Below are 16767 nucleotides of genomic sequence, written 5' to 3'. Positions count from 1 at the left end.
GTGACCCTGGGGCAGCAGTGCTGGCTCAGGGCACGGCTGGGAGTGCCCAGGGTGGCTCTGGGGGGCACTGCAGGTGCTGGGCAAGGTAAGGGCTGAGATGCAGCCTGTCACTGCTGCCTGCTGGGGACGTTTGTGGCAGCAAGGGCAGCACTGCCTGTGAATCCCCATGAGGCTGATGGACTCCTATCCCACCTCTCCACAACCCAGGAGCAGTTTGTGCCTGGCCAAACCCATCATGCTTATGAGGTGGCTTTTGTCCCCTCCCTAGGCAATGGTTGATGTGGAAACGTGCCCAGGAAGGGCTGGCTGGGTGGAGAGAGCTGTCCCAAACTAAAGAGAGACAGAGCACAGCACAGCCACCACCCTGAGTCACATCCATGTCCCATTGTGGTGCCAGGTGTCCTGTACAGGGGAAGGACCTGGAGCAACAGCAGGTTGTGCTGAGCAGAGACAGATCCAGGCAGCAGTGAAGGCAGGGAAGGGGCAAGAAAGGAGCTGCATCCAGCCCAACCACAGTTTGCTGCTGAGAGGGAGAGAAAGCCCAAAACCTCCTCCCTAGGCAGAGCTGAGCACTCCTCCTTGTGCAAGGCAGTGGAAAGTCTTGGCTCCACCATCCCTTCCACATCCCATTGCTGGGATGGCAGGAATCCCCTGCTCCTTGTGCCAAGAGCCTCTGGCCAGGGATGAGCCAAAAAGCTCATTTTAAATCTTTCAGTCATGGGACTGGAAGAAGTTAATTTGCAGCAAGAGGGGGAGTTAGTCAGAGCTGCCATGTAGGGACCAGGTTTTTCTTAAGTGGAGAAAAAGCCTCTAAGTAGCCTGGATTAAGTGGTTAGAGCTGGCAGGCCAGCCCTGCTCCTGGCAGGGGCTGTGGGAGCTGCTGTGGGAGGCTGTGAACCCCTGCACCCTCCAAAGGGGGGTGTTAAACAGGGGGGTGTTAAAGGATGTGAACCCCTGTACCCTCCAAGTGGGGGTATGTGTTACCAACCCTCAGGACCCTGGAGCCAGCGGATGCTGGTGGCCTCAGAGAGCTCCTGTGGTGACAAGGAATTTCAGAGATCCTGGCCAGAGATCTCTGCCATGCACACACAGAGCCACGGATGACATTGGGGAGATCACAGAAATGGCATTTATGGGTGGTGCTCCAAAACATTAATTACCCTTTGAGTGAAAGGGATGAGGTTTAACCCCAAGCTGAGAACAGATGAGTGTGAGGGATCCTTCATCAGGCCCTGCCGAGCACCGGAGCCTGAGCAGAGACTGAGCAGAGGATGCCCAAGCTTTGAGAGCCCATTGGAAGGTTGGGGGCTCTCCCAGGTTCCACAGGATGTGGGCACGCTGGCACCACCCCACACACCTCCCCTGGGCAGGCTGGAACAGCTGCCCTGTGAACTCCCTGGGCATGGGATGTGCTGGAGCCCCCAGGGGGTGGAAGGTGAGAGGGTGCCAGCCACAGCTGCCTGCCCAGTGCCCGCACCACCCCAGTGCCCACAGCTGCAGCCTCTCCCTTCTCTGTTTGCAGCTGGCATTGGCGGTGGCATCTCAGTGCTGGAGCATGGTGCTGTGAGGACGGGCAGACCCTGCCCAGTGCCCTGTGCCAGCATGAGGGCTGCCCCTGGCCACTGGCTGTCCCTGGCCACACTCCTGCTCTGCCTCCTCCTGCAGCAGCTGGGCAGCAGCAGGGCATGGAAGCAGCACGCCCCACGCCTCCGCCTCGCCTACAAAGGTAAGGGGGTTCCTCGGGGTCTGCACCTGCCTGGGAGGGCTGGGGGAGCTGTGTCCTGGGCTGGGGCAGAGCTGGGTACCCTGGGGATGTCCCCTGCCTTCAGCTCACAGGGACACTGAGCCCTGGGACAGTCTCACCAGCCTCTTCCTCTGCCTCCCACCCCCACAGTCCTACCCCAGTTCAGCCCTCCTGCTTTTGACCCTCCTGTTCTGCCAGGAGAGACTGATCTCCTGTGCAGATCATCTCCCTGCTGCACTTGTCCCTTCCTCCCTGCATCTGGTTCTCTGTTTGCATGATGAGTTCTTCAGAGCAGGCACAGTTTGCTCCTCTCAAGCCTGATGCTTTGGTGACCTGAAGATGCAGCAAGGGCAGACTGACAGGTAGCACAAAACACAGCCCAGAGAAGTGTGGAAAGGGAGCACCTAGAGGGGAATGGCCTGAGCAGCTAGAGCAGAACCCTGCCAGCTTGGCAGCTTCTCACACTGCCATGAATGGGCAGCATGGATGTAGCCAATTGAGCTGCTTCCAGCTTCTCCTGTGTAAAAACCAGCAAGATTCTTTGGAGGATGGCAGCTCAGCACATCCCCAGTGCTGCCCTGGATGTGACCATCAGGAGGGCTGGACCAGCGCCCTCCACAGCTGGAGAGGCTGGAGCAGCTTTCCCATGGGCAGGGCACTCCAGGCTCCAGGGCCATGCTTGGCCCGCTCCATCACCCTGACAAGCTGCTCTCCAGGCAGGGACAACCAGCACAGTGAAAGATGCTCCCCTGGAGCAGGGGGATCTCCCATCTCCCAGGGATGCAGGATATCTGTGTGAGGAGATGGCCCTGCTGATAGCCCAGCCCAGAACCAGCTCAGCCCTGCCTTTCCTTGGAGCCAGAGGAGGCAGATGGGGCTGCTGGGGCAGCTGGACAGAAAGGGGACTGCTGACTTCAGAGCCCCCCAGAGTCCCGGGCCAGGCATGCCAAGGGCCCTCTGCCTTGGGCAGGGGCAGAAGAGGAAGCTCCCAGCATCAGGAGGGCTCAAGCTCGAAGTGAACAATGGCTGAAGGGATGTGACTCATGGACAGCACGGGGCAGGTTCAAGGACACAATGCCTTGGGAAGTTTAGGTTTAGAAACCCCTAGGAAAAAATATATAAATAAAAGAAGGGCTTTGAGAGTCCATGCACGGGATCAGCCTTGCCCTCAGATCCCAGCACGGATGGGGGTGGCGGGCAGAGCCTCGAGGGGACACGTAAGCAGGGCCGAGAGAAGGAAATGACAGCAGCGAGGGCCGGGAGAGCACAGGAAGGATGGGGCACAGGGCACGGGGCCAGCAGCAGCAGCAGCGGCTCCCGCCCTGCCCAGGAGGTTTAGAACAGCACACGGGGCAGCCGGGCTCGGCCGGGTCAGCCCGGGGCAGCCTCTCCTTGCCAGGCTGGGCAGCAGGAGAGCACAGCAGCCCTGGCAGCTCCTCCTGAGGGAACATCCCGGGAGCTGGCACAGGCTCCTCTGGCAGCCTCTGATCTGCGGCCAGGCAGGACTCAGAGCCTGCCAACACTCAGCAAGTGCTCCGGAGCACGGGAGGTCACAGGGCTCTGTTTGCACCCCAAGGGCTGCTCTGCACGGCCCTTATCAGCTAACAGCAGTGAGGGGCCATACCCGATTTAGCACCGAGCCTGCCCTGGGCTCCAGGATCTCCTCCGTGGGCTACTGTGGCTGTGAGGGGGAAGGGGACAGGGCAGCACAGCCGGGCTGTGACCTCAGGAAGCTCCGGGTCACCCTGCACGGGGAAGGCTGTGGCTGAGGGGCAGGTGGAGATGATGGATGGGACAAGGCCATCCATAGTGGTCCCGGCAATAAAGACAAACACCGTGGCCTTGGGAGATAGTGAACACAAAGGAGAGGATGTTTCTCTGGGCTCACCCATAGATTTGGCCATGGCATGGCTGCTGCAGAGCCCCCCTGGTTCCCTGTCTCCAGCATCAGGTTTGGATCTAATGACCCAAGCGGGAGAAGAGGCTGGGGTTTGTGCAGCAGCTTCCTGGCTCTGGATCCCAGCACTCAATGTCCCTTGTTGAGGGAGCAGAGCCATGGGTCAGGCTCAGACCCTCCTGGTCATTAACCTGCAGGAGGGTGCAAGTGCAGGGCAGTGAGTCCTTCCAGGGTTCTCCCACATACTACAGAGGCAGCAGAGAGGGCTCTTCCAGCACCCTGCCTGACCTTGTCCTCATACAGAGCTGGTGCAGGTCAGACAGTGACCAGCAAGGGACATGCACTGGGACCAGCCTTGTACCCATTCCCCTTAATTACACTCATGTACTGGATGAGCCTTTGCCCTCCCACCCCAATCTCCCTCCCAGAGCCCTGCCTGACATTTCCCCCGGATCAGGCAGGTTCTGGGAGCGTTGGCAGACACAGGAGGGTTGAACGATGCACCCACCCTGTTGGAGACCCAGCAGGGACAATGGCCTGCAGGAAGGGACAGGAATTAGCTGTTATCCTATTCAGCTGGTGGGAAATGGCTGGGAAGCCTTCTGCCCTGTATCTCTGCCACCCAGAGAGCCCTTGGGCACACGAGAGAAGCAGGGCTGTGTGGTTTTTGTGGCAGCAGGAGGAGAACCAGGAGCTCCCTGATGTGGCTTGGAGCTGCTGCTGGCAGAGGAGGATTTGTGTCCCTGCCATGACAGGAGCTGCCCGGGGCAGGAGAGAGGGAAGCACCGGCCGGGAGCCAGCCTGGCCGCTGGATGCGGGCAGGGACCCGCGCTGCCAGGCGCAGCAGGGAGCAGAGGACATCCGAGCCCGCAGGCTCTGGCCCTGCTTCCCCTCTGCCCTGGAAAAGGAGTGGAAGGAAGTGACACAGCCTCCCGGGGCAGCCGGTTCCCTTTGGATGGAGCCGTGCCTGTGCCCACGTCCCCCGCACCTGCAGCCGGGGCCACACGTCCGCCCGTGCTGCATCCACCCACCCACACTGCATCCACCACCCACACTGCATCCACCCAGACATGCTGCATCCACCCAGCCATGCTGCATCCACCCACCCACACTGCATCCACCCACCCACACTGCATCCACCCAGCCACACTGCATCCCCCCGGCCACACTGCATCCACCCAGCCATGCTGCATCCACCCAGCCATGCTGCATCCACCCACCCACACTGCATCCACCACCCACACTGCATCCACCCAGCCACGCTGCATCCACCCAGCCACACTGCATCCACCCACCCACACTGCATCCACCCACCCACACTGCATCCACCACCCACACTGCATCCACCCACCCACACTGCATCCACCCAGCCACACTGCATCCACCCACCCACACTGCATCCACCCAGCCATGCTGCATCCACCCACCCACACTGCATCCACCCAGCCACACTGCATCCACCCACCCACACTGCATCCACCCAGCCATGCTGCATCCACCCAGCCATGCTGCATCCCCCCGGCCACACTGCATCCACCCAGCTTCCCTGAGCACCTCCTTCCCCTGCTCCTGACACTCTGCTGCACTCCCTCGGGCTTGAGGCAGACTTTCAGCCCGGATCTTACAGGTTTCCCTGAGTTTCCAGCCACATTCCACCTCCATTCAGCCCCCATCCAGTGCAGCCCATCTCCCCCTCCCATTACCCTGCTCTACACCAAAGCCAGGAGCAGCCTCACCAGAGGAGCCAGCCCTCTGTCCCCAGCCACGTCCTGCCCTTTCTAGAGATGGAAGAGATGTGTTATGACTTCTGGAAGCTCCATCTTGATCCCTGGCAGCAGGGCTGGGGCTGGCAGCTGCTGCACTGGGGGGGGCTTGCCCCACAGACCCCTCCCAAACCTGGCACTGCACAGCACGGACCAATACTGGCCCCAGGGATGTTGTTTCCGGAGTTTTAACCAAGACACAACAGCTTATTGTCCTCCTCACACACCCACATGGCCACAACCGTGCCAGAAGGGCCTGGAGAGCGGCCCCGGCTGCTGCACGGGAGGAGCTGCATGGGAGGAGCTGCAGCCAGTAGAGCAGAGCCTCTCCCTCTGCCCTGTCTCTGCTCCCAGAGGAGCGCAGTGGGTCAGGGCACCCCTGCATCTTTCCCTGAGCCAGTCCAAGGCTGGGTTTAGGCTGCACCTCAGGACACAGAGTGGGAAATGTGGGGTGCTGGATTGGAGTGGCACTGGAGGCACAGATGGGGATCTCCCCTACAAGGGTCAGTTCCAGTGGATCCATCCACCTGCCTGAGGCTGTGCATGAGATAGAGCCCAGCAGCCACTTCACAGACTTAGGGGTGGGTGCAGAAGGTGTTCAGAGCAGGTTGTGTTGGCTCTGTTTCCATCCAACCTTTCCTTGGAGGGATGCTTTGCCCCAGCAAACAGCAAAAAACCTTTTTTATGTAAATTCTCTTGATCTGAAGCCCGGGGAAAACACACCAGGAGTCACAGCAAGTGAGTCACCTCTCTGCTCCATCCTCTGCCCACGGTTTCAGGGTGGCTTTGGGGCTCCAGGAGCTCCTCTGGAAGGCAGGCTGGAAGCTGAGCACTCTGAGCTACTGGGGCTGAACCCCTGTCCTGCCCTGTCCTGCGCTGTGCCTGCAAACAGCCCAGCCAGGGCAAGGTCAGAGCAGCTCTGTTCTCTGTAGGAGTGACTTTTTCCCTCAGTTAAGCACATGGAGGAGGCTCCATGATGGGCTCAGGGGCGCCAAGGGTGGTGGGTTTTGCCAAGGCAGTGGCACGAATGTCTTGTACCCTTGGAGCAAGGATAGATAACCAGAGCTGCCCCAGAGAGGGGCCATGGGGCCTCTGGCTGCAGATTGTGTCACTCATGGATGGGTTTCTCTTTCTCCCACCTTGTTTGTGCTTCTCAGACCTGCTGAAATCCAACAGCTCTCGCCTGCTGCTGGCCTCAGGGGATAGGATGGATTTCCAAGCCCTCTTGGTGGATGAAGACAGGGCCTGGCTGATGGTGGGAGCAAAAAACCATATCTTCCTTCTCCACCTGGACCATCCCAGCAGAGAGCCTGAGAAGGTCAGTGCTGGGAGGATGGTGGCCCTGGCCAGGCTGGCCTCTTCCTCCCTGGGAACCACTCCTTGTCCCAGTGCCAGGGCGTGGAGGTGGATGTGCTCTGAACTGGGCTGTTCCAACCCCACCAGGGACACATTTACACCAGGATGTCTCAATCTGTGGGGTCAGCCCATCCCTGGTGGAGCTGCGCCCTGCTGGGAAGGGTTGGCGCCGGAGGGACAGGGTGGCTTGGCCAGGAGATGTGACCTGGGTGGGCTGCAGGCAGTGCCCAGAGCCCTGTGTCACACCCAGTCCCTGTGCTGCCTCCAGAGCTGCAGCAGTGACTCCACTAATGTCATCCCAAGACATCCTGCTGGCCGGCTGTACCGCCAGAGCCCAACAAAAGAAAATCCCATTAAGGGGTTGCAGCCTGGTGTTCCCACAGGCTGGGATCCAGGAGAGCCTGCCACAGCCTGGGTGGGCCACGGCACGCCCAGCCTCTGTCCCCACGCCAGGTTCACTGCGAGCTGCTTTGGCAGGCTGCCCACTGGGGACTCAGAGGGGGTCAGACCTGTGCCAGAGCAACCCCATGTTCTCCCTGTGCACCTGAGCCTGGCTGAGCCCCTTCCCAGGGCTGCCACGGCAGGCTGAGGGAAGCGGGGCTGCATCCACGGGGTCTTTGTGTTTCAGATTTTCTGGCCAGCCCCCAGGGACCAGGTCGAGCACTGCCAGCTGGCAGGGAAGAACGTGGAGGTAAGTGGGGCTGGCAGCCCCCGCCCGTCGCCTTTGGCAGCTCAGCAGAGATATTAAACAACCCCGTCAGCCCGAAGGGGAGCCTGGGGGTCTGCCTGGAACGGCGCTGTGGAGCCAGCCGGAGCCGGGCCCAGCTGAGCAGCTGCCAGGACAGGCTCTGGCCGGGCTCTGCGCCCCCAGCAGCCAGCAGGGCTCAACCCTGACAAACATCTCCCCTGTGCAGACCGAATGTGCCAACTACATCCGCCTCCTGCAGCCCTACAACCAGAGCCACGTGTTCGCCTGCGGCACCGGCTCCTACCAGCCCGTCTGTGCCTTCATCCAGCTGGGAGCCCGGGGCAAGGTGAGGGACCCCTGGACAGACAATCCCTATGGCAGAAGGTGCCAAGGGACCCCTCACCCTGGGAGTAGCGGGAGAGGGAGCCCCAGGGCCTCGGGAGTGTGGCCAGCCTGGTGCAGGCCCTGCATTGGCATGGAGAGAGCAGCTCTGGCTTGGGGGTGTCAGGGTGTCCCCATGGGCATGGGACCAGGTTCTGGCATCCCCCTGAGGAGCCCACTCATCACAGACACCAACTTCCTTCCCACTCTTTCCCCCAAGTTCTGGCTTGTTCCCAGGCTCCCCCTGGGCTGACATCTCCCCCTTGGCTCTGGCAGGGTGCCCGGGCTCCCCGCATGCAGCTGGTGACCCACTCCTTGGAATCGGGGCGAGGACGGTGCCCCTACAGCCCCCACGAATCCTTCACGGGACTCCTCATCGGTAAGAGGGAGGGAGGAGCAGATGGGAGGCTGGGAGGGCACTGCTGGGAATAATCTGTGCTGGATGGTGATGCTTCCCATCCACATCCCCACCCCTGCAGGTGGGGAGCTGTACTCAGGCACCTCCAGTGACTTCATGGGCAGCAGCGCTGCCTTCTTCCGGACCTGGGTGCATGGGGCTGAGCAGAGCTACATCCGCACGGAGCAGAACCAGGACCACTGGCTGCACGGTAGGAGCAGGGGCACCTGTGGGCAATGGGGGCCTCTCCTTCCAGCTGGGGAGAGGCTGGGGCCAGCACTGGGGCCAGAGCTCTGACCTGGGCCCTCTCTCCTTGGAGGGAAGCACTGATGAAGACGCTGGTGGGACCCATGCTCCAGCACACGTTCCACAGCCTGAGCACTGGGAATTGTGCTGTGTGTCCCCTCAGCACCTCACACTGTTCCCAAGGGCTTCAGGGCAGTACCACAGGGTGGGACCAGGGCACAGGGCCACATTGTGCTGCTCCTTTCCCCCTCAGAGCCCGTGTTTGTTGGTGCCTACACCATCCCTGATACCTACAACCCCAATGATGATAAAGTCTACATCTTCTTCCGTGAGACGGCCATGGACGCTGGGCAGTGGGAGCAGCGGCACATCCATGCCAGGGTGGCCAGGGTCTGCAAGGTCAGTTGCCAACACCCTGTGGCCTGTTGTCCCACCAGGTGGGTTTTAGCCGTTCTGGACCAAGGAGCATCCCAAGCAGAGGAATGTGAGGGTGTCACTGCACACCGGCCACAGGCAGAGAGCTCAGGGCTGGGGGTGTCCCTCTGTGGGAGTGAGGAGGGCACAGCAGTGGAGGAGACTCAGAGAGGCTGGACTGATCCTGGCTCTTTGGTCCTGCCAGAACGATGTTGGAGGGAAGCGTGGACTCATCAACCGCTGGAGCACGTTCCTGAAGGCCCGCCTGGTGTGCTCCATCCCGGGGCCTCAGGGCACTGAGACCCACTTCGACCAGCTGGGTGAGTGCTCAGCCCTGTAACGCAGCTCCTGCAGGGCTGCTCCCTCCAGCACAGCCCCGGGATGCCCACCTGCATCCTGTGCCTCACCTCCACCCCTCTCTTTGCAGAGGATGTTTTCCTGCTGCGCACCCGCGACCCCCAGAACCCCCTTGTCTTTGGGCTCTTCACGGTCTCCAGGTGAGCAGGGCCCTGTGTGGGACAGTGCAGCCCCCACCATGCTGCCCCCCTCAGAGGGAGCTCTGTGGGGAGAAGGGCAACACCAGCACCCAGCTGGCTGAGGAAGGGCCGCCAGCATTTCCCCACTTTCCCTGCTGCTAGTTCACCAGCACATCATTAAACCTCAGCTTTGTGGCAGTCAGTGATCCCCAGGCTGCACGGGCTGTGTCAAAGCAATTCCTGTCACCCTGGGGTGCTGTGCGTGATCCCAGGGCTGCCAGGGACAGCGTGGGCTCGCTCGGGGGGTGGGTGTGCACACAGCTGGTCCCCGTGGGGCAGGGGGACACTGAGAGCCCTGTGTTTCTCCACAGCGGCGTCTTCAGTGGCTCTGCCGTCTGCGTCTACTCCATGGCTGCCGTGAGAGCCGCCTTCAGCGGCCCCTTCGCACACAAGGAGGGATTCGACTACCGCTGGGTGGAATACAAGGGCCGTGTCCCCTACCCCCGCCCCGGCACGGTGAGGGAAGGGGGAGCAGCTGGAGGGGGAGAGGGACGGACTGGGCCGGCCCTAATGCAGCCCCTGTGTCCCACAGTGCCCCAGCGAGACCTACGACCCCCTCCTGCAGTCCACCAAGGAATTCCCCGACGAGCTGATCAGCTTCATGCGCAGCCACCAGCTGATGTGGGAGCCCGTGTACCCGCAGGGCCGGCAGCCCGTGCTGGTCCGGGTCAATGTGCCCTACCGGCTGCGGCGGCTGCTGGTGCACCGGCTGGACACGGAGAGCCGCGACTACGACGTGCTCTTCCTGGGCACAGGTGGGAGCTCAGCCCGGCCTGGGAGCGCTGCCACCCGGGCAGCTCGGGTGGCACTCTGGTGCCGCCAGCCCGGGGGGCTCCCAGCCCTGACAGCTCCTCCGCCCGCTGCCCTTACAGATGACGGCAAAGTCCTGAAGGTGGCCCTGGCCGGCGGGGCGAGCCGCAGTCCCGAGGTAATCAGTCTGGAGGAGATCAGCGTCACTAAGGTACGGGCAGCCAGGGTGGCACAGGGGGCTGAAGTGAGAGGATGGGACCACACAGCCTCCCCCGGCCGCAGCACCTCCCTGCGGGCTCTGCAGAAGTCACTGCCGCTCTCAGGGAGGTTCTCACCTCGCTGCTGAGGGCTTCTACCCGCCCTGGGCAGCAGAAAAACACCGAGGGGTGCCAGTGGGACTGGAGCCGAGTCATCTTCCAGCTCCCCATCCAGTCCCTGAGGGGGCATGTGGGTTGCACTTTGGAGCCCACACTGAAATGGGAGGGCTGAGCTCAGGTTTGAAAGCAGGGCTGCTGGGCAGGGCTGTCCTGGGGGCACCCAGTAGTGACTGACGTGGCTGCAGCACCCTCTTGTTCCCCCTCCAGGTACCTTCTCCCATCCTGGACATGAAGTTATCACCAAAGCGGGTGAGTGTCCCTTCTGCTTCTCCCTAAAGCTGGCCTCTATCCCTGGGGACAGGGATAGAGGCCAGCTGATCCCAGCCACTCTACCGGGTCCCTTGGCCCCAGGGGGCCCACGTTTAGGGAACAGGATCCTGGGCACTGAGGGAACAGCAGGCTCTGTCTCGCTCTCCTACTGTCCCCCAGTGTCTCCACCCAGCACAGGCAGGGCTCTGCTCCCTGCCAGCCCTAGTCGTGGCTCTGACTGCCCCTGTCCTGCTTCCCGAGTAGCAGGAGCTGTTTGTGAGCAGCACCCATGGGCTGCTCCAGCTCTCCCTGTACCGATGTGAGCTCTACGGCAAAACCTGCACCGACTGCTGCCTGGCCAGGGATCCCTACTGCACCTGGGACAGCAAGATCTGCGCCCCACACCTGCTCACCGAGAAGAGGTGGGTGTGTGCCCGGGCCAGACCCCTGCATCCCCCTGCAAGGTGATGCTGTTCGGAGCAGAGAAGGGCAAGCGGCAGCCCCTGAGCTTTACCTATCAGCCAGACCCCCACTGCCACTCTGCCTGCCTGCCACCCACCCCTTCCTGCTCCCCCTTTTTGGAGCATTGCCACGGAGGGATCCCACAGCCCTCTCTGCTCTCCCACAGGCGTGCCCGCTGCCAGGACGTGCTGAAAGCTGACCCGCTCAGCCAGTGCCAGGACACAGCAGAGGGTGAGTGCCAGCCCCGGTGAGGGCAGCCAGCTGTGCCCGGGGAGCGCCAGCCCCGGTGGGGGCAGCCAGCTGTGCCCGGGGAGCGCCAGCCCCGGTGGGGGCAGCCAGCTGTGCCCGGGGAGCGCCAGCCCCGGTGGGGGCAGCCAGCTGTGCCCGGGGAGCGCCAGCCCCGGTGGGGGCAGCCAGCTGTGCCCGGGGAGCGCCATGGCGAGCAGGGACTGCCCTGGGAAACCCGTGCCCCCACCGCGGGCTGGCTGTCCGTCCTGCCCTCCCTCCCTCCGGTCCCACAGCCCGCACTCAGGGCACTCACCCCCTCCCCTGGGCAGGGACAGCCGCGGTGGACAAGGTGGTTTTTGGCGTGGAGAAGAACTCGACCTTCCTGGAGTGCCTGGCGCGCTCCCCGCAGATCACGGTGCGCTGGCTGGTGCGGCGCGGCGAGGAGACGGCCCCGAGCGAGGTACGGGGACAGGGCGGCAGGGACCGGGAGCAGGGGTGCCTTTTATCCCCAAGGACTGACCCACGAGCTCTGTCTTTGCCCCAGGTCAGGAACAACGGACGTTTCTTGGTGCTGGAGCAAGGGCTGCTGATCCGCCAGCTGTCGAGGGAGGACGTGGGCACCTACGAGTGCCAGGCGGTGGAGCGCTCCTTCTCCCGGCTCCTCACCCGCTACAGCCTCCGCCTCATCCGGCATGAGGCCGCCGAGCTGCCCCCGTACAAACGGAGCAAGGAGCCGGGAGGGACCCAGCAGAGCCCCCGGCCCCGGACTGAGCTGCAGCCGGGCTCCAAGGGCTTCCCGCGGGCCCTGGGCGCCCCGGGCACCAGCCTGGATGCCTACTGCAATGCTCTGCGGCTGCAGGAGCGGCAGCGGCAGCGGGCCTGGCACAAGTGGCAGCACCAGGCCCCGGACAGCAAGAACGGCCGGGTGCGGAGGCACCCGCAGCGCCTGTGAGGGCAGAGGGGGCCCGGGCTGCCCACAGCTCCCTCCCCGCTCTCTCCAGGGCCCTCCTCGCACGTCGGCACCAGCTCCGGGACACTCTGGCCTTGCCGTGCAGAGCCGCCTCGCTGTTACTACCTCAGCCCCCGCCAGCCCCGCCGCCTGTCCGCACCCCACGGGGCACCGGGGCCCAGGCATGCAGCCCGCGCCTCCTCCCCGAGGCTCAGAGCTATTTACCTGCACAATATTTATTGTCCTTGCTTTCCCTGGCTTTGACTGACGATCAGCCGCAGCAATAATATGCACAGAGAACAGGGAGGGGCAAGGGCCAGCAGTGTGATGCCTCCCTCTGCTCCGGAGGCAGCAGGATTTTCACCTGGGTGGCTGCCGAGGTGTGGATGGAGCCCAGGTGCTGCTGGAAGCAGCAGGACACAGTTGCTGGCTGAGGCTGGGCCCCAGATGTGCAGAGATGCTCATGCCCAGCCCAGCTCTAACCCACTTCAAACGACACCACTTTCCTTTTTTCATTTTGACATTTATTTTACTGGGAAAAAAAAAAAAAGGAGAAGCAACAGGCAGTTATACCAACTTACAATTTATTATTTTTTTAAAAAATGACATGAAACACAAGTAAAAATAAATACATCATATAAACAACAAATTGTTCAAAGTCTCTGTTCTGGGAGATCAGGCGAGCACATCCCATTAGACAGAGAGAAGAGGGAAGCACATGATCATGCGTGGGGCCAACCGACCGACCCACCCGGTAGCAATACTCTTTCCAACCACAGCAAGACAGGCCACAAACTAAGGCGGTAGTAAAAAAAGAAAAGAAAAGAAAAAAAAAAAAAAACAAAGAAAAAGAAACCCAAACCAACAGAAAACCCCAAAGAGACTCAGTGATGGATTCCTTCAGGCTCCCATGGATGTGCCAGACTCCAGCTCCAAGCTGGGCACCATGAAGCGGCACCATGAGGCAGTGGTGGTTGTCTGGGAGGTGGCAGAGTTGCTCTCCCTCACTTGCCCCCTCACTGTGCCTTCACAGGGAGTGCTTGCTTCAAGGTGCAAGGAGCCATCCCTCACTGGAATCTAGCTGGACTATGGTCCCTGTTCAACCTCTGCCCCCCACCCTAGCCCTCCCTCACCCATGGTCCTTCCAAGACTGGATCAACAAAATTTATTCCAGGGTGGCGAGAAATACCAGCTGTGAAGGTATTTGCTGCACTTGTCCCTTTTGGCCTGGAAGCCACCCCCAAACCAGCAGCAATCCTCGCTCCTTCAGCCTCTTGAATTTGTTGCCCAGAGAGGCTGTGGCTGCTCCATCCCTGGAAATGTCCAAGGCCAGGCTGGACAGGGCTTTGACCAACCTGGTCTAGTGGAAGGTGTCCCTGCCCACGGCAGGGGGGCTGGAACAAGACAATCTTTAAGGTCCCATCCAGCCCAAACCATTCTATGATTCACAGACATCGTTAAGTCAAAGTACACATAATTTCTAGTGAAGACCCCATGGAAATCCCACCCTTTGCTTGCCAGAACATTTGCTTTCTCCAAGTAGCTGCACCCAACCTCCCCACCCTCCCAGACACTCCAGGACAATGTGCAGCAGATCCTGCCCAACATGGGCCAGGCTGGGCTGTATTGTCCCCACCCTGCAGCCCCCCAGGAAGCCCCAGGAGCCACAGCAGCAGTGGGGGCAACAAGCCCACCAAGCCCAGGGCACAGAGCAGCACCAGCCGTCCCATGCCCATGGCACTGTCCCACAGCAGTACCCAGCCTTCACCCAACTGTCCCCAGGAGAGCAAACCTCCCACCAAAGGCAAGGGCCAAGGGCTGGGTGCCAGCGTAGAGGCCAGCTGGCCATTGCCAAGGACTCCACACATCTGCCCTGGCCTTGGGCTGTGCTCAGAAATCTTTACTGTCCAAAACCCTCTGCAGAGAGTCCTGCGCTGTTGTCCTCAGTGTCACCCGCAGCCCCTCTGAAAACCAGCAGCTGCTTCCCATCAGGTCATTTGGAGACAGAAATTCAGCAGCAAAAGAAGAATTTAACCCATGCAGGTAAGGCCCCTGTTCCAAGCTCAGGAAAACCAGGAGAGAACCCTCTGCAGCAGAGTCATATGCTGGAGAGGAGAAACCTCTGGGGAGAGCAGATGAGGAAGAAGAGCAGGCCCTATGGGAGGGGAATTGTAGAGCTTAGAGAGCTCCTCCCACTGGGGATAACCCACACCCCCTGTGGCTTCTGTGGGGCAGAGGAAATCCTTCCCAGGGCACCGTGGGAGAGCAGGTGCCTTGGAGCAGCCCCAGCCACTGCCAGCTCCAATGGCAGCCCTGTGGTCAGGGTATCTCTGTGCCCATCTCAGCCGAGGCTCTGCCAGGGCCCATCCCCTCCCTGAGGGGGGCCCAGGGCTGGTGGCTGAGGCAGAGCTGGGGCTGGGGCTTCCCTGGGGCACTTGCTGTGCAGGGCCCCTGCACTAGAGCTGCTTGGGCTGTGCATGTTTGCCAGCAGTGGGTCATGCACAGAGCAGCCACAGCACAGGAGGGTGCCAGGGCTGTGCAGGCCATGGCCACACAGGAAGTGGAACAGTCCTCACACCTCGCCCTGCTGGGTTAACAGCCAGCCCGGAGCACATCGTGCACCCTATGGCAGCAGAATGGCAGTCATCCTCAGCTCCTACAGCCACAGGGCTCAGGCTCTGCAGGGGCACCACTGGAGAGCATCAGGTGGCAGCACAGGGATGTGCCAGGGCCTGCTCTGGAAGCCCTGGGCACTCTCCTGGAGAGGCAAGGAGCAGAGAGGTGTGCAGTCACCAGTACCACATCCAACCACGGTGCTGACTGCCCCCAGCCACATCTTCACACCTTGTCCCAGCACAGGCCCCATTCAGAGATGATGTGGGAGGGTCCTTTGGATGAGCCCCACAACTCTGAGCCCCAGAGGAAGGGCTGGGGTGGCCGCAGGGCTCTGGGGGTCTGCTCATGTTCCCACCTCCCACACGCGCCCACAGGTCTCAACACTTGCTACTCTTGACAAGGAAAGCCCTTGCCTAGGTCCATTCCCCAAATCCACAGGAAAACTGACAGCCTCACAGGGATGCAACGGACATCTGGGCAAGCTGGTCATACAATCAGTGTCACAGGGTAGTGCATGAGGTGGACACACAGAGCACAGGAGGGCATGACTCACAGATGCAGCACTGTCAAGTCTTTGGAGAAACTTGCATGAACACCATCAGTTAATTTGCTTTGTTACTTTTGTGGGGGGGTTTGATTTTTATTTCCATGGTGCATCCAAAGACAAGTTGTCCAGCAGTTTGCTCAGAACCCCTCGGTTTTCAACTCCTAGGATATGTTAAAGAAGAAAGCACTATTTTAATGTTTGTTTTTTTAAAAAAATAATTAAAATAATTTGCATAGCTAAACTGTTGATCTAAGGCTTCTATGAATGGTGTGGTTATGTTTGACAGACAATGTCCATTAAACAGAGAAAGACACTAGGAAAGCCCCATAACATTTTTTATTGTATTTCCGTAACACGCGCGTGCACACACAACCCTCTCTCTAAGGAAGGGAGGTCCCCATCTTCCAGCACCCCTTTGGTGGAGGATGTTAGGACATCCTGCCCTTTCCTACACCTAGTTGGTCCCAGCAAGCACAGTGACTGTAGCCTCCGTGGCCTAGGGGCCCCCTACAGGCCACCACCAGCTCCAGGGCCATCCAAGGCAGGCGAGCACAGCTCCTGCATGGCGATACCCAGATGTGACACGGAGCCTCCTGCATTTCACATGCCTTTCCCAGCGTGGTCACACCACACACACACACACATGCTCCGAGTCCAGCTGCACCTGGGTATCCCAGCCTCTCCCTAGGAGCCCTGGCCCTGAGAACAGCTGGGGTGCTGGCTGGCAGGGCCAGGACCAGGCTCTGCACTCCCTGCGTGGGGAAAGGCACTTCCCCAGCAAGAGCTCTGTTTTCCCAGCTCCACACACCTCACAGCTCTCCTTCTTCTCACTGGGAATGAGCACAGGAGGCTTCCACATGTGCTCCTTCACCTGCCCCATGATAAGAGGATTCCATCTTCCCTCCAGCTGCTCAGCACCCAGAGCAGCCCCTGCTCTGGCAGAATGTCCTGCTGGAACACATCCAACCGGTGCCACCCGGGTCAGCCACGGGCCACCTCCACAGTAGGCCCTTGCTCCTAGGCTAGGCTTTGGTCAACCATCTGCTTCTGTCCCCACATAGACAACCCAACAAGTGACCACTGCATGATTGGAGGCCAGCTTTTTATTTTTTTAATATGGAAATTAATTTAAAAGTAGAAAGAAAGACTTCCCCCAGACAATAAATA

At 60.7% G+C, this 16767-nt stretch overlaps 2 protein-coding genes across 2 annotated transcripts in view; one reads left to right on the top strand and one right to left on the bottom strand.

Moving 5' to 3' along the window:
- The first annotated feature begins 1602 nt into the window (after positions 1 to 1602).
- On the top strand, positions 1603 to 13050 carry LOC132078003 (semaphorin-3D-like). Its single transcript, XM_059479837.1, has 17 exons — positions 1603 to 1726; positions 6562 to 6722; positions 7389 to 7451; positions 7675 to 7794; positions 8106 to 8208; positions 8309 to 8437; positions 8726 to 8871; positions 9092 to 9206; positions 9314 to 9383; positions 9734 to 9878; positions 9955 to 10177; positions 10295 to 10383; positions 10757 to 10798; positions 11063 to 11220; positions 11427 to 11491; positions 11818 to 11948; positions 12033 to 13050. Exons 1-17 carry the CDS (start codon positions 1603 to 1605, stop codon positions 12438 to 12440), a joined length of 2292 nt encoding a protein of 763 aa, XP_059335820.1. The 3' UTR covers positions 12441 to 13050.
- Positions 13005 to 16767, bottom strand: part of RAD54L2 (RAD54 like 2) — a 68825-nt gene continuing 65062 nt past the window's right edge. Inside the window, exon 23 of the mRNA XM_059479836.1 lies at positions 13005 to 15761. Within this exon, the coding sequence (XP_059335819.1) occupies positions 15694 to 15761 (68 nt within the window). The 3' untranslated portion in view covers positions 13005 to 15693. The remainder of the gene's footprint in view (positions 15762 to 16767) is intronic.

The sequence above is a fragment of the Ammospiza nelsoni genome, chromosome 11, assembly GCF_027579445.1.
Source record: "Ammospiza nelsoni isolate bAmmNel1 chromosome 11, bAmmNel1.pri, whole genome shotgun sequence".
NCBI lineage: Eukaryota > Metazoa > Chordata > Aves > Passeriformes > Passerellidae > Ammospiza > Ammospiza nelsoni.
The sequence above is the reverse complement of the archived record's forward strand: the minus strand, read 5'-3'. Positions and strand labels throughout refer to the sequence as shown.

Excerpts from the sequence above, each read along its gene's own strand:
- LOC132078003 (XM_059479837.1), top strand. The coding sequence starts at position 1,603 with ATGAGGGCTGCCCCTGGCCACTGGCTGTCCCTGGCCACACTCCTGCTC. Across the intron at positions 10,178-10,294 it reads CGTGCTCTTCCTGGGCACAG|ATGACGGCAAAGTCCTGAAG; the intron begins GTGGGAGCTCAG and ends CTGCCCTTACAG. Across the intron at positions 11,949-12,032 it reads AGGAGACGGCCCCGAGCGAG|GTCAGGAACAACGGACGTTT; the intron begins GTACGGGGACAG and ends TCTTTGCCCCAG.